Source organism: Pristiophorus japonicus, chromosome 6 (genome assembly GCF_044704955.1).
Source record: "Pristiophorus japonicus isolate sPriJap1 chromosome 6, sPriJap1.hap1, whole genome shotgun sequence".
Lineage (NCBI taxonomy): Eukaryota > Metazoa > Chordata > Chondrichthyes > Pristiophoridae > Pristiophorus > Pristiophorus japonicus.
This window is the reverse complement of record NC_091982.1, coordinates 228,507,019-228,530,434: the sequence shown is the minus strand read 5'-3', so window position 1 is coordinate 228,530,434 and position 23,416 is coordinate 228,507,019. Positions and strand designations below refer to the sequence as shown.

Genomic DNA, 23,416 nt, shown 5'->3' with positions numbered 1-23,416 from the left:
GGTTTCAGCAGTGGATGAGCTGAGGCAGGGGCGGAGACGGGTGATGTTACGGAGGTGGAAATAGGCGGTTTTAGTTATGCTGTGGATATGTGGCCAAAAGCTCATTTCCGGGTCAAATATGACACCGAGGTTGCGAACAGTCTGGTTCAGCCTCAGACAGAAGTTGGGGAGAGGGACTGACGCCCCACCCGATTTTCTGTTCTATTGATGTGAACGGGATGGAGCAGTGTGCGAGTGGTATAACAGGAGGTAGTTGCTTTGCTGTCCTGCACTAGAACCGTCCAGACTCATAAACAGCTACCCCCTGAAACTTTACAGCCTTCTGGACTCAACATCAAGTTCAACAATTCCAGACCGTAACCTCTGCCCCTATTTTCTCAGGCGGCAACTGTTTATGATTCTGCCATCCCCATTTGCAACATTTAATCTCTCTGGCCTGCCTCCCTATCACAGATCGTCCCTTTTGTTCCTTCCTCCTCACCCCCTTTCCCAGCCTCTGCACAGGCTTAAAATCTGTCACATCTCTAACTTTTCCAGATCTGACGAAGGGTCTCAGACCCGAAACGTTAACTGCTGAGTGCTTCCAGCATTTTATGTTTTTATTTAAAAACTGATGTTGCTCTCATCCATAGTGCCGAGTTCCAAAGTCGTCATATCAAAATATAGCGAGTAAGCGCAAACCAGCTGTTTGGGTGTGCAGTACAGGCCTGTTGGGAATGGAGAGCTTAATGTCAGCTCAAATTTCCACAAAGCACCTAGGGGTAAATATAAGCAGCTAGCGCCATTTAAAAAAAAAATATATATATTAATTTGGGTGTATAATATGATTCCTGTAATATTGCTTCCATTACACCGAGACGCCCAGCGTAAAGTGCATGCCGCATTGTTTGAAAAACAATTCCAGTCTACCCTTACTCACTGCCCTTGCCTCCTTGCTCAGTGGATCCTGTGCCCACTGTTGTGTGCTCCTTCTCCCATGCTAGGGTTCCCTGTCCCACAATGGCCAGCTCCCATTGCTGGCTGCTGACCACTGCCGTCGTGGCCCCGACCCCTCCAGCCTCATGGTGAATGAGGCACCCGGGAGCCTGGAACATCATGGATATGAACGGACCTCCTGTTGGCAGGCGGGTGGTGAGCACATTGGGTGAAATCTATCCTGGCCCCCAGTAAAGCACGCCATGCCAAGCAATTGGTAGTCGTCGTCACGCCGTTTTCTGGACGGAAAGCAGGTCCTGAAATGGCCCAATTTGGCAAGGCTACCCCCTGCACCCCAAGGCAAGCGAAGTCCATGTGCTGGAATGGGCGCACTGCCTGTGGATTGACAGGTGCCGAAATGATTGAAATGAGGCCTCGGGGCTCCCTAGTTTGGACACTCGCTGTCCCCACAGAGCCAATTCTGAAAGAAAGACTTGCATTTATATAGTGCCTTTCACAACCCCAGTTTGTTCCAAAGAGCTTTACGACCAATGAAGTACTTTTGAAATGTAGTCACTGTTGTAACATAGGAAATGTGTTCAGATAAATTTCTTCCTCAATACCTGTCAAAATCTGAGCATCTATCTTCTGTTTTCCAACTACTAAGTAGAATAAGACTGTCCGTTCAATGGAAATTGTATCTGTGGTCATAGGAATGAAAAGAAAGGCATTGTCTACCTTCAGGGAAAGGCTCCATTCAAACCATTTTTGTTTCTCTCCTGCTTTGTACCAAGGTTGTAAAATATTTTTGTATTCAGTCACAGAATGTGGGCATCACTGGCAAGGCCAGATTTATTGTCCATCCCTAATTGCCCTTGAGAAGGTGATGAATCGCTGCAGTCCGTGTGATGAAGGTACAGGCAACTCTCGATTATCCGGGTCCCTCGGGGATTGGGCTATTCTGGGTAAACGATTTTGCCACTAGGGCGAGTGCACATCTCAGAGCTGAAATTTGACGGTGATAGAACCAACCACAAAGCCTTAGTTCGTGTTATTATAGCGTGAACGTAATAAAGTACATGAGAACAGATTCACCTGCTTCAATTTATGTGTGCTTGCTAGTTGAAGTGATCGAGATATTCACGCGTGCAACAGTTTTTAAAAACGCTGTTACAGCGGGTTCTCCGTTAGATCCATGTATGGATAATCGAGAGTTGTCTGTACTATCACAGTTAGGGAGAGAGTTCCAGGATTTTGACCCAGCAACAATAGAATCATAGAAACTTACAGCCCAGAATGAGGCCATTCGGCCCGCCAACCCTGTGCTGGCTCTTTGAAAGAGTGTCGTGCTTAGTCCCATATCCCCGCTTTGTGTCCGTAACCCTGTAATTTGCTCATCCTCCAGTACCTGCCCAGCTCCCTTTTAAAATTATTTATGGTTTCAGCTTCCACTTTATTTTTTGTTCATTGGATGTGCGCAGTGCTGGCAAGACCAACATTTATTGCCCAAACCTAATTGCCCTCGAAGATGATGGTGAGCCGCCATTTCAGAGGGCAGTTAAGAGTCAACCACATTACTGTGGGTCTGGAGTCACATTTAGGCCAGACCAGGTAAGGGCGGCAGATTTCCTTCCCTAAAGGACATTGGTGAACCAGATGGGTTTTTACGACAATTTTTCTGGTGTATCTTAAAAATCCCCATTCTGCACATTTAATTTGCGCCAGTGTAAGTGAGTTAGTTAGGATTTTTTTTAGTTTTTTTTCAAAAGGGGGTGTTACCAGCCATTTTGGCCATTTAAGCCACTTTGGACAGCTAATAGTTGCTCCAAACTAACTTAGGCCAGTGTATGTGGCCACTTGGCCACACAGAAAACCCTTGGGGAGAGTTAAGAAATCAGCGCAGGTAGGTACATTCTAAAGCACCAAGACTTACAAAGCACAAAAAGCATTCCATAACAAATAAAAAAATAGAAGGAAGCAGAGAAGACCTGCAGCTAAAACATGAAGACTTACAAAGTTTAAGGAAAGATTAAAAGAAAATAAAGCAACTCTGCAAACACACAATCATAGTAATTTAAACACGAGCTGTTACTTGTTCAGGGCTTTTTTCATGTCACTCATTACTTTGCACATTTTTACAGGTTTCCTTCACAATCATTCTTTTATCTGTAAAGGGATCTCCCTAAAACAAATTAAGCTGAGCAATGTTTCCATTCTCTGTGTAATTGGCTCCAAAGGCTATATGTCGAGATACTCCCAAAAGATGTGTAAAATAGAATCAACTTCACTATATTTTTGCCAGAAACAAGTTAGCACAGCAGGTTTCCATCTGTTCAATAGCTCGCGGGCCGGTGCAGGAGACCACTCGGCCAGGGGTAGGGGCGGCGAACCAGTCGTCCCTTGGGCCGGGGATAGGGGCGGTGAGCATCGGGTCCCGCTCACAGCCTGCAGGATGTGCTGGGAGGGCGAGGAGCTACTGCGCGGGCGCGCAGACTCCACCACGCATGCGCATAGCTGCCGGCATTGTTTTCGGCGCAGGACTGTAGCTCCGCCCCCCCCACTGCACTATATACTTCATGCCAGGACCGGGACACACAGCAGAGCAGACAGAATTGTGAGTACGTTTTTTGCCGCCGTTATGAGCGCACAAATTCGGCGCATCTCGGGAGAGTGCACCGGAAAAAGGGGTTGGGGAACTTTGGGCCCATGATCTCCATTACTGATACCAGCTTTTTATTTCATATATTTTTAATTAACTTAATTTAAATTTCCCACCTGCCGTGGTGGGATTTGAACTCACGTTTGCAGATCATTAGTCTAGGCCTTTGAATTATTAGTCCAGTAATATAACCACTACACCACTGTACCCAGGTAGAGCATGCTAGATCCCAATAACTCTGAGTGAAAACATCTCTCCTCATCAGCCCTCTCGATCTTTGCCAATGATTTTGAACCTGTGACCTCGAGTTATTGACCCACTCGTCAGAGGGAATATTGGGGGAGAAATTGGGCTACTTTGTGCCCCCCCATTAGCGCCCCCTGGTGGAACACTGCTTAGTGTCAAGGCCAGACATACAGATGGCCTTGCAGGACGCCCTCAACCAGCTCTGGGCCTGGAAGGCCCGGCTGTAGACTGCACCACCTCAGGTTGGGCGGCGGCAGTCTGGGCTGGCTGGGTGACAGGCAACGACAAGGGCAATGGCGGAGTGGCAGTGGTGGGATCAGGAATGCTGCAATCCTGAGAGAGGACAGCAGGTTCCTGCTCCACTGACCCACTGCCAGTCCCCCGGGGCAGCACCTCAGCATCCCTACCAATCTGATGGAGCACAGATTGGTTGCCTGCTGCAACACTGAGATCCCTGCTGCACTGTGGTGGACCCAGCGACGATGGCAGCAGTCAGAGCTTGGGTGGCATCCAGCAGAGACTGCTTGGGAGCATTCTGAGCTTCGATGCCAGCAACCATTGTCTGCATTACAGCACTAAGTCGTTGAGTTGCTTCTGCCTGTGCTGCAATGGAAGCTGCCACGTCAGCCATTACATGTGGTCTGGGTCCCCACGGTCTCTGGGAGTCCACCATCGTCTGCACACTGGCAATGATGGGCTCCATGGTGCGCGCAGAGCTCTGTGCAATGTTGGGGGCGGACTCCTCCATTGCCAAGAGGCTCGTGGGCACCCTTGCCATTGCACCTTTGATGTCAGAGTGAGTGGTCATCACCCTTATTGTGGACACCTCCCCATCAAGATCCTCATCTGAGTCCTGTGCAGCAGAACTTGTGCACGAACTCGCCCTCCGGGAAGCTGGTTCCTGAGCCCTTTCCCCTTGGCTTTGCTGCAGCCCGCTAGTCCCCGGTGCATCACCCAGTGCAGACCCCTCTACTAAGCAAACATCTACTGATCGCATAGTGCCGGTCTCTGAGTGCCTGCGGGTGAGCGATGCAGTGACATGGTGCTTGGGTCCTCCTCCTCTTCTCCTTCCTCACTCTCATTGGGGGGGCTCAGGGACAGGCGGGTCATCTGCTGGCTGATTATCTGAAAGCATAATGGCACAAGACTCGCGTTAAGCTGAGGGCAGGGGGCAGAAATGGAGCAAGGAAGGCAGACAGTATCAGGAGCTGGAAAGTGAGAAAGCTTTCTGCTGTGAGGGGGAAGTGGGATGAGAGAAGGAGAGGGAACAAAGATACTGTTGTTACCCCCCAATGGGGTCGACATCGCCAACGGCCACAGCGCCCACCACCTGCTGCCCAATGAGCCGCAGCACTTGCTCCTCCATGTCTGAGAGCTGCTGGAGCTGAGCTTCACCCCGCCTGTCCTCTGCTGCCCCCTCCTATGTGGGCCATCTTGTCCGGCAAAAGGATGGAATGTGTGTGAGTCAGAGACCAGCTATGTGTCTGGGAGCTATGCCTGCCATCGTTGGATAGCTGTGAATGTAGGCAAGGCTTGCGATGAGGATATGAGTTTGAATAGGTACGGATGTTTGTTGGGTGACTGGTAGGGGAGTGGTGCTTTGTGCAGTGTGCACAGACCGAGGTTGAGATGCTGGTATGTAAGACCTGTTGAAGCATGTACTCACCTTGGCCATCCAACTGAGGTCATTGAATTATTTACGGCACTGTTCATGCTGCATTGCACAACACTACTGGCTGAGACCTCCTGGGCCACTTCCCTCCTCATTGCCCTGAAGACCTGGGGCAATGGCCTCCTTCCACTGGCCAGGAACAGCACTTCCCTCCTTTGCTCCACTGCCCCCACCAATACCTCCAATGCGACGTCAGTGAACCAACGAGCTCTCTCCCTGGGATTGGGATTGGGAGCAGCCATAGCCATGAGGTGTTTCGCTTGCTCTTAGGTCGACTTCAGTTCCAGGAATGATGAAAATGAGCAGCTGCACATTGATACAACCTTTCCTTTAAGAGCTGGAATGAGTCAGTGTGAAGGATTGAAGGATCATTGCTGAATGCAAGTCAACTGAAACTCGGTAGCGGTCTGGGAGTAGCGCCTCACAGAGTTTATCGGCACTTAATTTACCGCTCCCTTCATTCCTGGGGTGCAAAGCCCAATTTACCAGCCCCTTCCTTCCTAGGGTGCTAAAGCCCAATTTAGAAGAACTTCAGAAACCATTGCGCCTGGTGCTAAATTTTAAAAATGTAAAGAGTTAGTGCCCCAAACAAATGTTTCTCCCTTTGTTCACTATTTACTCTGTCCAAACTTCTCATCATCTTGAAAACCTCTATTACCCTTTATATGTTTATAAAAAGTTACCTGCTAATCTTTTCTTTTAACTTCCTCTTTGTCTCCCAGATTAACTTTTTCAATTCCCGTCTGTATTTTCCATAATCATCTTGGTTATTAACTGAATCTTTTATCAAGACAATGAAGGAACGGCGATATATTTCCAAGTCAGGATGGTGTTCTCATACACCTGCTGCCCTTGTCCTTCGAGGTGGTAGAGGTCGTGGGTTTGGGAAGTGCTGTCGAAGAAGCCTTGGCGAGTTACTGCAGTGCATCTTGTAGATGGTACACACTGCAGCCACAGTGCACCGGTGGTGGAGGGAGTGAATGTTGAAGGTGGTGGATGGGGAGCCAATCAAGCGGCTGCTTTGTCCTGGATGGTGTCGAGCTTCTTGAGTGTTGTTGGAGCTGGACTCATCCAGGCAAGTGGAGAGTATTCCATCACACTCCTGACTTGTGCCTCGTAGACGGACCTGCTCTTATATTCACAGTATTTATGTGGCTGGTCCAGTTAAGTTTCTGGTCAACAGTGACCCCTCAGGATGTGGTTGGTGGGAGATTCGACGATGGTAATGCCATTGAATGTCAAGTGAAGATGGTTAGACTTTTTCTTGTTGGAGATGGTCATTGCCTGACACTTGTGTGGCAACAATGTTATTTGCCATTTATCAGACCAAGCCTGAATGTTGTCCAGGTCTTGCTGCATGTGGGCATGGACTACATCATTATCTGGGGAGTTGCAAATGTGACTGAACATTGTGCAATCATCAGCAAATATTCCCACTTCTGACCCTATGATATAGAGAAGGTCATTAATGAAGCAGCCCTGAGGAACTCCTATGGTGGTGTCCTGGGGCTCAGATGATTGATCTCTCAAATTTTACTAGGGCTCCTTGAAGCTGCACTTGGTCAAATGGTGCCTCAATGCTGTGAACTGTCACCTCACCTCACCTCTGGGATTCTGCCCTTTTGTCCATGTTTGGACCAAGGCTGTAATGAGGCCTGGAGCCGAGTGGTCCTGGTGGAACCCAAACTGAGCACCGGTGAGCAGATTATTGGTGAGTAAGTGCCGCTTGATAGCACTGTCGACAACACCTTCCATCACTTTGCTGATGATTGAGAGTAAACTGATGGGGCAATAATTGGCCGATCGGATTTATTCTGTTTTTTATGGAAAGGACATACCTGGACAATTTTCCACATTGTCGGGTAGATGGCAGTGTTCTAGTGATACTGAACAGCTTGGCTAGAGGCGCAGCTAGTTCTGGAGCACAAGTCTTCAGCACTGCCTTTCGGGATGTTGTCGGGGCCCATAGCCTTTGCTATATCCAGTGTGCTTAGTCGTTTTTTGATATCATGTGAAATGAATCAAATTGGCTGAAGACTGGCTTCTGTGATGGTGGGGACCTCAGGAGGAGGCCGATATGGATCATCCACTCGGCACTTCTGGCTGAAGATGGTTGCCAACGCTTCAGCCTTGTCTTTTGCACTCACGTACTGGGCTGCGCCATCATTGAGCATGGGGATATTCATGGAGCCTCCCGTTAATTGTTTAATGGTCCACCACCATTCACGACTGGATGTGGCAGGACTACAGAGTTTTGATCTCATCCGTTGGTTGTGGGATCGCTTAGCTCTGTCTATAGCATGCTGCTTCCGCTGTTTAGCATGCATGTCATCGCCGAGAGCATGCAGAAAACAAGTGCAAGCAGCGGAAAGAATGTACAGCAAACCTGTCCCACCCTCCCTTACCCTCAACAACTGCCTGTCCCACCTGTGGCAGGGACTGTGGCTCCCATATTGGACTGTTCAGCCACCTAAGGACTCATTCGAAGAGTGGAAGCAAGTCTTCCTCGATTCCAAGGGACTGCCTATGATGATGATGAGTCCATTAAGGAAGATATAAATAGGTTATGAAAATCATTGCATAACATGGAGCTTAAATTTGTGACAGAGAGTGAATCTTATGCTCTATCAATTGATTGAGTAATCTGGGTTTGAAGAGGTGCTTACTCTTAATTACAATGAAACCTTCATCTGTTCACATACAGATGTCCCTACAAATCAGGACACGAGGAAAGCCGCAGGAGTGAGGGCCGCAACCGAACTTTCCATTAGATGTAATGGGAGAAAAATTATGGTCTGTTTGCCAACAATTTCCCCAACACACTTCCTACAAGCTCCACTCCAACTGAGAATGCAGAAGGGCATTATCACCCATAGTATCACTTCATTTCTGTTGGGTGCCAAAGCACAATAACAGTTATTTAGTCTTAGTCTATCCACACTGTGTCTGGTGGGTCCTGTTGTGTATGTGGCCTTGTTCTGAAAGTATACCTCTGTTCTTTCTCTCCTGTAACCAATAACAATTTTCCCCATGTTATTTTATGCTTGTATTATAAACACCTTTTTACTTTTGGAAAGTATTCCTTAAGCTCAGTTATTGATCTGTTATCAGGATTGGCTCCACATCTGCAAATACATTTTAGTTCACTCTGACGAATCTTCCACGGTGTTACTGACAATTAGTAGGCAGAGCGTCAGTGCATCCTTCTCTTTCCCGGCCCCCCGACTCCAGCTCTCATCTCCCTGCCTGCTCTCAACTCACCTTTGATTGCTTTCTCCGGCCATTGGCCTCTGCCCGCCCAAGTGCCACCGAGGTCCTAGGCGGTTCTTTGGGCGGGATATTCATGAAGACGGTCCCTCAAAGGTCGGCGGGCAGCAAATGAGCGACTTATGCCGCCAGTCTGGGCGGCAGCCGGCAGGAGCTTCCAATCTCGGCGGCAGAGGCGCTTGCCGCCCAAGTGCCGCCGAGGATGGAGTCGGGCCCACGGAGGGTCGAAGAGCTGAAAAGAAATAGCATCAACGAGAAAAACCATCTGAAGACTTTCAGGGGACCCCATCCAGGTAAGTCCCTGTAAAGAAATAAATTACAAAAATTCACTTACCTTTTTTTTCAGCATCTTCCTACTTACCGTCGGGGACAGACCAGCCTCCAGCCAGCGGTCCACCCCTGTTCTGCCGCCGACTCCCGCCCGCATGGATATCGCATCTCGGCGGGTGCGGGCTCAGTTGCGCCACTCGGCTATCCGCTAATATCAGCGGGTGCTTCCCGGCGGCTCTCCCCTCCCGCTCACTCCAGGCCACGTCGAAAGTGGCACTCGGCGGTTGGACCAGAGGAATGTCAGCGGCAGTGGCCATCAATTTCAGCCCCATTGTCTTCCTGTGATGCTCATCGTTACCAGCTGTCCAACAAGGAAAGCTAATGGTGGTCAACTGGGCCTGAGGGCAGACTGGTCTGATGGGAGATTGTTGTGTATCTGGAAAGCATGCACTCCCATGTTCCGCCACCAGGGAGCACATCCCCTGAAGGTCCAAGGGATCCCAGCATCCCTTGGGAGCACTGTATATAAGCCGGCCCCTAAGGCCTGTTCCTCACTCTGGTGTGTCTTAATAAAGACTCAGGTCACTGTTACTTTAACTTCCCTCTGTGCAATCTCAGCTGTGTTAGGAACACAATAACTGGCGACGAGTATACGAATCCAACGCAAAGATGCAGCAAACTGTGGGCATCCTGGAAAAGTTCTCGGAGGGTGAGGACTGGGAAGCCTATGTCGAATGGCTAGACCATTACTTTGTAGCCAACAAGCTGGACGGAGAAGGAAGCACTGCAAAAAGGAGAGCGGTCCTCCTCACAGTCTGCGGGGCACTGACCTACAGCCTCATGAAGAATCTTCTGGTTCCGGTGAAACCCACAGATAAGTCGTATGAGGAGCTGTGTACACTGGTTTGGGAGCATCTTAACCCGAGGGAGAGCGTGCTGATGGCGAGGTATCGGTTCTACACATGCCAGCGATCTGAAGGTCAGGAAGTGCCGAGCTACGTCGCCGAGCTAAGGCGACTTGCAGGACAATGTGAGTTTGATGGCTACCTGGAGCAAATGCTCAGAGACTTTTTTTGTACTGGGCATTGGCCACGGGACCATCGTACGAAAATCTTTGACTGTAGAGACACCGACCCTCAGTAAGGCCATTGCCATAGTACAGGCGTTTATGTCCACCAGTGATAACACCAAACAAATCTCTCAGCACACAAGTGCTAGCAATGTTCATAAAATAACTGGAACTGTGTTTGCGAGCAGAAATGTACAGGGCAGAAACCACGAGTCTGCAACTGCCAGCAGGCCTCAGGTGATCCAGATGACTGAGTCCGCAACAAAGGATGAATGCAAGGCAATTCACACCTTGTTGGCATTGTGGAGGCTTCCATTCAGCCTATTCATGCCGCTTCAATGTTTGCAAGAGCTGTGGAACAATGGGGCATGTCCAACGAGCTTGCAGATGAGCTGCAAGTTCTGCAAAACCTGATGACCACGTGGCAGAGAAAGATCGGTTCATGGTGGATCAAAGCAATTTCGAGCCTCAGAGAGAGGAGGCAGATGCTGAAGTACACTGGGTGCACACATTTTCGATGAAATGTCCACCTATAATGCTAAATGTAAAATTGAATGGCTTACCCGTAGCCATGGAACTGGACACTGGCGCTAGCCAATCCATCATGAGGAAAAAGATGTTTGAAAGACTGTGATGCAACAAGGCACTCAGACCAGCCCTGAGCCCCATCCACATGAAACTGAGAACGTACACCAAAGAGCTCATCACTGTCCTGGGCAGCGCCATGGCCAAGGTCACCTACGAGGGCACGGTGCATGAACTGGCACTCTGGATTGTCCCGGGCGATGGCCCCACACTGCTTGGAAGGAACTGGCTGGGCAAAATCCGCTGAAACTGGGATGACATCCGAGCGCTATCACATGTCGATGAGGTCTCATGTACCCAGGTTCTTAACAAATTTCCTTCCCTTTTTGAGCCAGGCATTGGAAATTTTTCCAGGGCGAAGGTGCTGATCCACTTGGTCCCAGAGGCACGACCTATTCACCACAAGGTACTAGCGGTACCTCACATGATGAGGGAGAGAGTGGAAATCAAGCTGGACAGGCTGCAAGCGAGGGCATCATCTCCCCAGTGGAATTCAGCGAGTGGGCCAACCCGATTGTTCCAGTACTCAAAAGTGATGGCACGGTCAGGATTTGCAGCGATTATAAAGTAACTATTAATCGTTTCTCGCTACAGGACCAATACCCACTACCTAAGGCAGATGACCTATTTGCAACGCTGGCAGGAGGCAAGATGTTCGCCAAGCTCGACCTGACTTCGGCCTACATGACGCAGGAGCTGGAGGAGTCTTCGAAGGGCTTCACCTGCATCAACCCGCACAAGGGACTGTTCTTCTACAACAGATGCCCGTTTGGAATTCGGTCAGCTGCAGCGACCTTCCAAAGAAACATGGAGAGCCGACTCAAGTCGGTACCACACACGGTGGTTTTTCAGGACGCCATATTGGTCACGGGTCGGGACACCGCCGAGCACCGACAAAACCTGGAGGAGGTCCTCCAGCGACTGGATCGCGTAGGGCTGCGGCTGAAGAGGTCGAAATGCATCTTCATGGCAACAGAAGTGGAGTTTTTGCGGAGAAAGATCGCGGCGGATGGCATTCAGCCCACAGACGCACAGACAGAGGCTATCAGGAACGCGCCCAGGCCACAGAACGTCACGGAGCTGCGGTCGTTCCTGGGACTCCTCAAATATTTTGGTAATTTCCTACCGGGGTTAAGCACCCTCTTAGAGCCCCTACATGTGTTATTGCGTAAAGGTGAGAACTGCATATGGGAAAAAAACAAATAATTGCTTTTGAGAAAGCCAGAAACATTTTATGCTCCAACAAGCTGCTTGTATTGTATAACTCGTGTAAAAGACTTGTGCTGGCATGTGATGCGTCGTCGTACGGAGTCGGATGTGTATTACAACAAGCTAACATTGTGGGGAAGTTGCAACCTGTCGCCTATGCCTCCAGAAGCTTGTCTAAGGCCGAGAGGGCCTACAGCATGATTGAGAAAGAGGCATTAGCGTGTGTGTTCGGGGTAAAGAAAATGCATCAGTACCTGTTTGGCCTCAAATTTGAGCTGGAAACCGATCACAAGCCCCTCCTATCCCTGTTCGCTGAAAACAAGGGGATAAATACTAATGCCTCAGCCCGCATACAAAGATGGGCACTCGCGCTATCGGCATATAACTATACCATCCGCCACAGGCCAGGCACCGAGAACTATGCGGATACTCTGTCGGCTACCATTGCCCACCACGGGGGTGGAAATGGCGCAGCCTGCAAACTTGTTGATGGTGGCGCAACCCCCAGACTTGTTGATGGTCATGGAAGCGTTTGAAAATTATAAATCACCTGTCACGGTCCGCCACATTCGGACTTGGACCAGCCAAGATCCTCTGCTCTCCCTAGTAAAAAATTGTGTACTGCATGGGAGCTGGGCCGCATCCCCGTTAAAATTCAAGAGCTAATCAAGCCGTTCCAGCAGCAAAAGAACGAGCTGTCCTTTCAGGCAAACTGCCTGTTGTCGGGTAACCGCATAGTGCTACCCAAAAAGGGCAGGGAGACGTTCATCTCGGATCTCCACAGCACACACCCGGTATAGTAATGATGAAAACGATAGCCAGATCCCACATGTGGTGGCCCGGTATCGACTCTGACTTAGAGTCCTGTGTACGGCAATGCAGCATGTGTGCTCAGTTGAGCAACGCGCCCAGAGAGGCACCACTAAGTTTGTGGACCTGGCCCTCCAGACCATGGTCGAGGATCCATGTCGACTATGCGGGCCCGTTTCTTGGTAAAATGTTCCTGGTGGTGGTGGTGGTGGATGCTTTTTCAAAATGGATTGAATGTGAAATAATGTCGAAAAGCACCATTGAAAGCCTGAGGGCCATGTTTGCCACCCACGGCCTGCCTGACATACTGGTCAATGACAACAGGCCATGTTTCACCAGTGCCGAGTTTAAAGAATTCATGACCCGCAATGGGATCAAACATGTCACCTCGGCCCCGTTTAAACCAGCCTCTAATGGACAGGCAGAGCGGGCAGTACAAATAATCAAACAGAGCCTTAAGCGAGTTACAGAAGGCTCACTCCAAACCCGCCTGTCCCGCGTACTGCTCAGCTACCGCACAAGACTCCACTCGCTCACAGGGATGCCCCCGGCTGAGCTACTCATGAAAAGGACACTTAAAACCAGACTCTCGCTGGTTCACCCCAACCTGTATGATCAGGTAGAGAGCAGGCGGCAGCAACAAAATGTAAACGATGATCGCGCCACTGTGTCACGGGAAATGGATCTGAATGATCCTGTGTATGTGCTAAACTATGGACATGGTCCCAAGTGGATCGCGGGCACGGTGATCGCTAAAAAAGGGAGTAGGGTGTTTGTAGTCAAACTAGACAATGGACAAATTTGCAGAAAGCACCTGGACCAAACAAGGCTGCGGTTCACAGACTGCCCTAAACAACCCACAGCAGACACCACCTTTTTCGAGCTCACAACACACAACCAAAGGATCAATGACACCACCCCGGACCAGGAAATTGAATGCATGACGCCCAACAGCCCAGCAAGGCCAGGCGCACCTAGCAGCCCTGCAGGGCCAACAACACGCCAGCCCAGTGAGGGCACAGCCAACACACCAGAACAGACATTTGTACCGAGGCGGTCCACCAGGGAAAGAAAGGCTCCCGACCGCCTCACCTTGTAAATAGTTTTCACTTTGACTTTGGGGGCGAGTGATGATGTGTATCTGTAAAGCATGCGCTCCCATGTTCCGCCACCAGGGAGTGCATCCCCTGAAGTCCCAAGGGATCCCAGCATCCTTGGGAGCACTGTATATAAGCCTGCCATTAAGGTCTGTTCCTGACTCTGGAGTGTCTTAATAAAGACTGAGGTCACTGTTACTTTAACCTCCCTGTGTGCAGTATCATCTGTGTTAGGAACACGAGTGGAAGTTCTCCGATATTTGTGGGCGACATCAACCTGCCCCAATCCTTTTGCCCTCATCCCCTTCTATTTCCTCCTGCCTCTTTGATTCCTCAGCACTGTTCATTCCCCGCCCATTCCTCTTTGCCCACATGCATTGCTGCCGCCTTCTGCTTTTTTCCCATTCACTCACTACCCTCCTCCTCCATCCCCGCCCCCCCACCCCACCCTACACACACACATTCCCTATTGCTGGGCCAGTTTCCTTACAAGATAATTATGGATGAGAAAGGCCATTTGACCTATCTTAATTCATCCATCCAGAGAGATCCTAACATTCTCCATTGTCGCATCAAATTGATTCCAGGGCTTTTGCTCCCAGTTCTCTATCTGAAAGTCCATTCCACACTTAATCGCTCTTCGTGTAAAGCATTTCCTGATATTAGTCCTGAAATTACCCTTTACTATTTTGAGCCAGTGTCCCCTTGTTCTCTTCCTGCAGTTTAATTTGAAATAACATTCTGGGTTAACTTTGTCTATACATTAACAATCTTCACTGCATTCTAGGATGAAGAGCTAAATTTTTCTAGTCTTTTCTCATTTTCTCCAGCAAAAAGGATCAGTATTCATGGCTCTACTCTGCACTGTCTCTAGTGCGAAAGTATCGCTCTCCTTTCTTGGCAACCAGAAGTGGATGCAGTACGTAAGGGTGTGGTCCAAACAAAGCACCATGGCCCAGAAATTGCAGTCGGATGCTTCCCGCGGGTGGATGCCACCGATCCCAAAGGTTTCTACGGAAATACCTGGTGGTCCCGGAGGTTCAGCGGTTTGCGGTCCTGGCCTTCTATGCGAAGGCCTTTATCGGGGCCCACGTATCTCAGGAGCGTAAGGGTTTTGTACGTATCAATGGGATCACGTGGGCCGGCCCAACCTATCAGAGTAGGGGATCCCCATTCATACTTAGGGTAATTCCATATATGCGGAACTCATATAAGTATGAATGGGAATACACCCAAATACACAAACACTGAAATTATTTTTTTTTTAAACCATCACATATTTCAAATTAATAAAAATAGAATGTAATTAATTATTAAAAACAAAAATGTAATTTTTTGAAAAATGAACTTACCTTATTTAACAGGATTTTAAATGCTTAAATTATTTTTTCAAATGTATTTTTCTGTACTTTAAAAGTCTTGCGCTGATAAAAGCAGGCCTTGCGCCTTTTTTCAGTGGTAAGAATTTGAAGTACATTCGCTGGGCAGGAGTGGGGCAAAAAGCCCAACTCTCTGCCCGCAGAGGCCCGTGGTTCCGGATGCGGTGGATCTGTCGAGATTTCTTGACTGATCGCAAGATCCGGGTTTAGGCGCATGCGCTTCGTGTACCTAAACCCAGAACTTGCGGGGAACCCACGGGCGTGTGCGCAGCTCATACAATTTGACCACAACTGCTTCTGACTTAGATTGTACTGTTTTGGTTACCTCGTTCAACGTCCTATTGGCTTTGTTGATTATTGCTCTGCATTGGTTGGACATGTTTTGTGTTGAGTTTACTAAACCTGCTCTGTGTCTTTCAGCATTATCCTTGGCTATTAGAACAACATTCATGGAATACACTTTTTTCCTTAGTATGTGTAGCATTAAATTTCTCTGCTGTTGTTCTGCCCAGTTACATCTCCCTTCTTGTTTGGTATCTTTGGATTTAACCATTTTGCATTGATTTTCTGAATCCAGGTAAATTGAAAATCGTAGTGGTCCCAACACCAACCCCCTAAGGTATTCTACTTTCCCTGGTCTGACATAACTCTTTTAGCAAGGCCTCATTGATTCCGACCCTTCACCCTGTTATCCATTTCCAGGGTCTGCCCTCAATCTCTCCATCTTTCAGTTTAGTTAATAGCCTTTCACGGTATAATGTATTTGCTTCATGGGTTCTTTGCTGAAGAATGCATAGCAACACATTGCTATTAAGAACTAGTTGGTTTATTAGCAAAGGTTTAACAATCACACTACACATTACCAGTTCATCCAGGCTCACAACCACCTGCCTCATCATGGATCTCCCGAACCCAACTGGCTGGGGTTTTATTGAGTGTTGTGAACATCACATGACTGGCTAAGCCACTCCCACTCGACAGCTCCCTAAACCTGTGAGCATCCTCACAGGGGTGTACATTACACACGTGGAATTTTATCAAAAGCCTTTTCAAAGTGGAGATACATCAGGTTACAGGACTTTCCACAGGCCACCTGGGCTTTCCCTCCTTGAAATAAGTTACGGAGATTGGTCAAGCAAGATCTTCCCCGTCTGAATCCATACTGGCTGCTATTTACTAGATTATTGAATGGGCAATCCTCGACTTTATGCCTGACAATTGATTCCATTATTCCACAATGAATGGAAGTCAGACTAATAGGCGTGTGGTTGCCTGTGTCTGTTTTGTTACCCTTTTTGAATATGGGCACCCGCATTCTGACTGACTGACTGACACAGTGCTGTCCATAATGAGTCGGAGGCAGGGTGGGCTTGGAATACTGGTGTCACTATATGCAGCCCACCACATTAGGCTGTTTAAAATCTATCAGCTACTTGCCCAGTGTTCACTGACTCCCGTGTAATGTAGTCTCTCTCAGCACTCTGGATAAATACTACTGCTACTGCAGTGCGTCTATTTCTTTCTGTTTGATATCTCCTGTGTAAATGTATATTCTGTGTGATCCATTCCTGAGTAAGGAATGAAATGGCTTTGGCTTTGTCGCTTGGGTGTTGGTTCTGCACCTGATGCCAGGTCCGAGGGGGAGTGGGACTGGCTGAGGTGCTCTGGCAGAGAGCCGGCACAGGCTCGATGGGCCGAATGGCATCCTGCTATGCTGTAACCTCGATGGGCTATTTGGCCCATCTTTACTCATCTATCCAAAGAGATCTATTCACAAGGAGCCTGTGGCACAAGTATACCATAAAATGTGGCCGCACACACACATTGATAATTAATGCCTAAAATCTGGTGGGATGGTCGGGGGTAGGGGGGGGGAGTTTAGGGAAGCGAGGGGGACTAAGACACAGTAGAGAGAGCTCTATTCTGTATCTAACATATCCTGTTCCTGACTTAAGAATGCCTGATGCTGACAGTGGGTTAGAAAACTGGAAATAGATCTGTTTCAGCACAGACATTCAGTGCTAATTAAAATGAAGCTGGTTGACGCAAAATGTATTTTGAAATATGTGAGAGCCAGAGGAAAAAGTGCAGCTGTTCTGTACGTTGTCTTGACGTTTTGGGCTCTGTGTTTTCACTAGTATTCATATTTACTACTTAAAGGGCCATCAGTTTCGAGGTAAAATGTTTGAGAGATCCTTTTACTAAATCTGTAAATAAAAATGGTCAAAGACACGGTTAGAGGTACAATAATATTCATCACTAATGGTTTCTTGTACTATAATTAAAGTGACCTATTAAGAGCTTGTTGCAAAAAATGACAGACTGGATCACAATGTAATATCTGTTTCTGTGTGTGTGTCTTCCCATGGCCGACGTGGGGGTGGGGGAGTAATTCTTTAATAAGGAAGAGTACAAACACAATACAATTTCCCACAGGGAGGGAGGGAGGGAGGCAGGCAAAGGTCAGAAGTTCAAGCCATGTTTATATAGCATCCACTAGCCAGTTCAAATAGTAAGTTTTGAGAGCAACTTGTCTGACTTCCCACAGATTAAGGGAATGGGCAAAGTAAAGATGCTCATATATGTTGTTTGTTTTTAAATGTTGTGTCTTTAGGAGCTGATCCTAAGCAGGCCCATCCGCCTGGGGCCTATCCACCTGGGGCCAGTCCGCCTGGGGCCTATCCACCTGGGGCCAGTCCGCCTGGGGCCTATGACCCTCAAGTTCCTCCAGGAGAAAAAGGATTGAGTGATGTTCGGATGATGCCAATGCTAAGCAGTATCCCAAATTGTCCACCAGGCCTGGAGTATCTTGCACAGGTAAATGAAAAGTTTGATGATATGTTCCTAAAGACCCGTATAAGATTATGAGAGGGCTTGACAAGGTGGATGCAGAGAGAATGTTTCCACTGATGGGGGAGGCTGGAACTAGAGGGCACGATCTTAGAAAAAAGGGCCGCCCATTTAAAACTGAGATGAGGAGAAATTTCTTCTCTGAGGGTTGTAAATCTCTGGAATTCTCTGCCTCAGAGAGCTGTGGAAGCTGGGACATTGAATATATTTAAGACTGAGATGGACAGTTTCTTAACCGATAAGGGAATAAGGGGTTATGGGGAGCGGGCAGGGAAGTGGAGCTGAGTCCATGATCGGATCAGCCAAGATCGTATAAAATGATGGAGCAGGCTCGAGGGGCCATATGGCCTACTCCTGCTCCTATTTCTTATGTTCTAATGTTAAACAAAGTGTGCATTACTTTGTTGAACGAGCAGGAACTGTTGTTCGGTTAGCACAGCTGATGTGTTTAGTTCTTTGAAGACTGATAGTCCACCTTGAAGGTGTGACTGAAGTGTTAGTATGATTTGATCAACTCTTGTGTACGTCCAGGCAATAGATGAGAATGAAAGTCGAGCAGATGAATTTGCCACTAATTTAAAAAATGGGTATAGAGCCTAAGTAAGTTATTAAGATAATACCATGAAGTCACCATGTTAACAATCCTGAGGGACTGGGCTGTGGGAATGTGGAACCCTGGCTTTTATCACCTCTGAGGAAGTGGGGGATATTGGATTTATAACGTAAAAGGTTCTTTGCTGGGAGACCAAGGCAGAATCAAAGTGCTGTTAGTTGCTGACATGTATCATTGCTTACTGTTTGTTATTAATTATACTCGGCTCTCTGTATGTAACCATATTTGGATTATGGAAGGAGTGGAGCCCCTGTTACCCCATGTTTCTATGGGTCTTCACAACTGATGGGGCTTTTCTCATTCTTATATTTACCTAACCGGTACTTATAGACCATGGGCTCAATTTACCCCAAGCCCGTTTTCTAGCGTATTGCCAGAGTTACACCGGGTTTTCTAGGCCAGAAATGCGCCATGAATATTTTTCCCAACTTTCCTCGATTTATAAATTGAATTTGGCACTGCGCAGTATGTCCAGTTGCCTTGGTGGGGGGGCGGGGGGGGGTAGGGTAGGTGGAGCCTGCTGTCTGCACCGAGAAACAAAGCCGTACCTTCTGCGCACGCACGGGAAAAAAAGTTACATTCTTGACGTCGCTCCAATGGACGCACATGTTCAGTACAGCTCGAATTTGGCAATCGGCCATTTTTAAAGAGCCTGTCTGCTCCCCGCCCCTAACCCAGGCCGAAGGGCTTGCCCACCCGACCCTGGCCCCGAGTGCTCTCCCGACCCGCTCCCCGCCCCTAGCCCAGGCAGAAGGGTTTGCCCACCCGACCCTGGCCCCGAGTGCTCTCCTGATCGGCTCCCCGCTCCTAGCCCAGGCCGAAGGGCTTGCCCACCCGACCCTGACCCCGAGTGCTCTCCCGATCCGCTCCCCGCCCCTAGCCCAGGCCGAAGGGTTTGCCCACCCGACCCTGGCCCCGAGTGCTCTCCCGATCCGCTCCCCGCCCCTAGCCCAGGCAGAAGGGCTTGCCCACCCGACCCTGGCCCCGAGTGCTCTCCCGATCCGCTCCCCGCCCCTAGCCCAGGCCGAAGGGCTTGCCCACCCGACCCTGGCCCCGAGTGCTCTCCCGATCCGCTCCCTGCCCCTAGCCCAGGCCGAAGGGCTTGCCCACCCGACCCTGGCCCCGAGTGCTCTCCCGATCCGCTTCCCGCCCCTAGCCCAGGCCGAAGGGCTTGCCCACCCGACCCTGGCCCCGAATGCTCTCCTGATCGGCTCCCCGCTCCTAGCCCAGGCCAAAGGACTTGTTGATCCGCTCCTCCGCCTGACCCTGGCCCTGAGTGCCCTCCCAGACCTCTCCCTGCTCCTAGCCCAGGCCGAGTGGCCTTCTCCGATTTCCTTACCTGCGCCGATTTCTTTAACTCACCAGAAGATTTTTCTGCAGAGGCCACATACGCCGGCCTAAGCAAAACTGGAGTAACTCTCAGCTGGACAAACTTGCCTAAATGATCAGAATTGGCGCAGGTGGCAGGTTATGCCCCCTTTGGCAGAAAAAAAAAAGTACCTAAAAAATTTGTGACTGAGTTACGCTGGTGCAAATTGATCGGGAAGACTGGATTTTTAACTTAGGCCAAAAAAAGCAGCCAACTCTAAAAACATGGTGCAAATCACTGGGGGAAATGGAGCCCTATGTATCATATAGTCTATTCTCCCATGTTACCGATTTCCCCAAACAGTGGGAACAATCTTTCAATATTTACCCTCTCGCAATCTTGAAAACCTTGACTGGATCCTTCCTCGTTACCTTCTCTGTTCCAATGAAAAAAGCTCTAACATTTCAATCCTTCATTACTATAGCCTCCCATTTCTGATATCATTGAAGTAAATCATTGATGTACACTTTCTCTAACATCCTTTCTATAATGGACTGCTCAAAATTGCACACAACCCTTCAACTAAAACGCCAAATCTCATTTGTCATCTTATGACCGTTTTTAACTACGCGGCCACTTTTAGAAATCTTTGTATCAGCACCTTGCAGATATCTCTCTTGCACCACTCTAAATTGAATCTTGCCATTTAGGGTATGCTTTATTCTATAGTTCTTTTTCCCAAAATTTACCACTTCACATTTTTTCTGCAGTGCCCTTTGTATGATGTTGCTTTGTCCACTATTGCAATGCAGGGGTTAATCCACTTGAAATGATTAACTTAATGCCTGCATTAAAATTCTAGTCACAGGAATGCTTGATACATTCGGCTGCTAATCTCAAACAAAAATTTCCGGACTATAGTTAATCTAAGCTGAAAACGTAGCTTATGGATCTCAAAACTAAGGCTTTCTGAAAGACTCTAAAGAATAATAACAACAGGTTGCATTTAAATAACACCTTTAACGTTGTGAAAAGTCTAAAGGTGCTTCGCAGGGGTGTTAACAGCCAAAATTTGATACTGAGCCACATAATGAGATACAAGTGATCAAAGTGGTAGGTTTTAAGGGGCATCTTAAAGGAGGAAAGAGAGGTAGAGAGGTTTAGGGAAAATAATATTATTGGACTTCTGGAACTGAACACTGGCACACTGCACAGCCGAAACCACCGCTTGACCATAGAATGATGTTAATGCATTCGTTCCACCATCCATCCCTCATTTAAGTTAGATGTGTAGTTAATGACCAGATTAAAGTTGAACTCTAGCATTATCGCTGCACACGATTGAAGGTCCTGTGCAAACATTTACTGAAGACTCTTTGGGCTGAAATTGCCCTTCTCCTTCAGGCCTGTTACCCGCAAATCGGTGGCCACGCTGCGGAGTGGAATGGCCGCCAATAGCCCAATTGCCCTTCCGAGATTTCCCGGCGGTGCCCCGATCTCCCCCACTACCACCGCTCCGTTGCTGCCGATCAGTGTGAAGCATGTCATCACCGTGCGCACCGCCGATCTACCCCCCACCCCCCGATGGCGAAATTCCCCTCGGAAATTCCCCGGCCTACCCAGCAGTGTCAAAACCTGCTTTCTCACGGTGGTCCAGTGAGGCTGTGAAAACTATTGAAACAGGGTGCATGCATACACCCCGTTTCAGGCGGGGGGGCAATTTTGGCCCCTCTGTGTTGAGGTATCTGCAGTGGCTCCCCACAGGGAACGAATGCACACTTCGTATCAGGCAAACAGCAAGTCGACCGAAATGGATTTCTCGGTAGTCTGGTATAAAGGCACTTGTGTGCTGTGTTGGGTTTCTTTACGTATCAGATATCCAGCTGAACAAACAAAAGATCACAGGTGATCAGATATCATCCACTATACTGGCAAGAATGAAAAGAGGCACCGAATTAGTTCCCAGACAATGCAATCTGTCATGTATCCTACATGGCCACTGTTGGTAAGATCACAAGGTGTACCACCAGAGGGCACAGCAGTGGGAGACTCGTAGGTTACTTGTACAGGTGTGCCTGGCCTAGTATAAAAGGCAGGCCACCAAGTGTGATCCTCACTCTGGAGTTATCAATAAAGAACTAAGGTCACTACAGTTCAAGTACAACACACTGCCTCGTGGAGTCATTATCAGAGCATCCAAGGACATAACACAAATCATGAAAATCAGTGGACCGCGACACCAGCAGATCGTGCCCGCTGGTACCCGCCAGTGTTGACTCTGCTCAAGTTTGCAGTCCGAGTCAGTCAAAGGTTACAACCAATTTCCGTGGGGATTCTCCCGATCCTTTGGCGAAGAGCAGCAGAAACCCGGGAAAACTGGCATAAAGGGATCGACGGGTACCCTGAGCAGAAAAGCACCCCTACGAGTGGCACTGTGCTCAACTGTTTAACACCTACCTCATATAGCGGAGACACGAATTTGGTACAAGCATATTGCGCATTTACATGAGAACAGCATTAATCATAATTCCGGCCCTTGTAATTATAGGGCCATTTCAACACAAACTGCTCCAAATGTCCCCAAATGGTCAAAGTTGCCTGATTCAGGTTGTTCTGAGTTTCAAGATAAAATAACTGATCATCCTTTGTCACTACCCTCCTACTCTTTGCAGTGTAGTTTTCTCTCTCATTTGTTTTTACAAGGAAAAATAATGTTCTGTTTCTATCACAGCTAGACCAGCTTCTGGTTCATCAGCAGGTGGAACTGTTGGAAGGTAAGCTGTTGTCGGGATAAAGGGTGTGGGGGGGGGGTGGGTGCAGGGCAGTGCGGGGGCATTGGGGGGGTTGTTGCGGGGAGGGGGCGATGGGGGGGCTGGGTGCGGGGCGGTGGGGGGGGGATTGCAGGGCGGTGTGGTGGAGTGCGGGGCGGTGGGGTGGGGGGGGGAGTGCGGGGCGGTGGGGTGGGGTGGGAGGTGCGGGGGGGTGGGGGGGCGGGGCGGTGGGATGGGGTGGGTGGGGGGGGGGAGTGCGGGGCGGTGGGGCGGAAGTTCAGGGGGGGGGGGAGTGCGGGGCGGTGGTGGGGGGGAGGAGTGCGGGGCGGTGGAGTGCGGGTCAGTGGGGAGTGGAGTGCGGGGCGGTGGGTTGGGGGGGGGGGGGGGAGTGCGGGGCGGTGGGTTGGGGGGGGAGTGCGGGGTGGGGGGGGGGGAGTGCGGGGCGGTGGGGAGTGCGGGGCGGTGGGGTGGGGTGGGAGTGCGGGGGGGTGGGGGAGGGCGGGGCGGTGGGTGGGGGGGGGGGAGTGCGGGGCGGTGGGGCGGAAGTGCAGTGGGGGGGGGGGGGGAGTGCGGGGCGGTGGGGGGGGGAGGAGTGCGGGGTGGTGGAGTGCGGGTCGGTGGGGAGGGGGAGTGCGGGGCGGTGGGTTGGGGGGGGGGGGGGGAGTGCGGGGCGGTGGGTTGTGGGGGGAGTGCGG

At 49.4% G+C, this 23,416-nt stretch overlaps 1 protein-coding gene across 2 annotated transcripts in view; it reads left to right on the top strand.

Moving 5' to 3' along the window:
* LOC139265398 (phospholipid scramblase 1-like) overlaps window positions 1-23,416 on the top strand; it is a 106,257-nt gene that overhangs the window by 47,508 nt on the left and 35,333 nt on the right. For both annotated transcript variants that reach the window (XM_070882390.1, XM_070882389.1), the window contains exons 3-4: window positions 17,793-17,995; window positions 22,682-22,724. In XM_070882390.1, coding sequence (XP_070738491.1) covers window positions 17,793-17,995; window positions 22,682-22,724 — 246 coding nt within the window. The remainder of the gene's footprint in view (window positions 1-17,792; window positions 17,996-22,681; window positions 22,725-23,416) is intronic.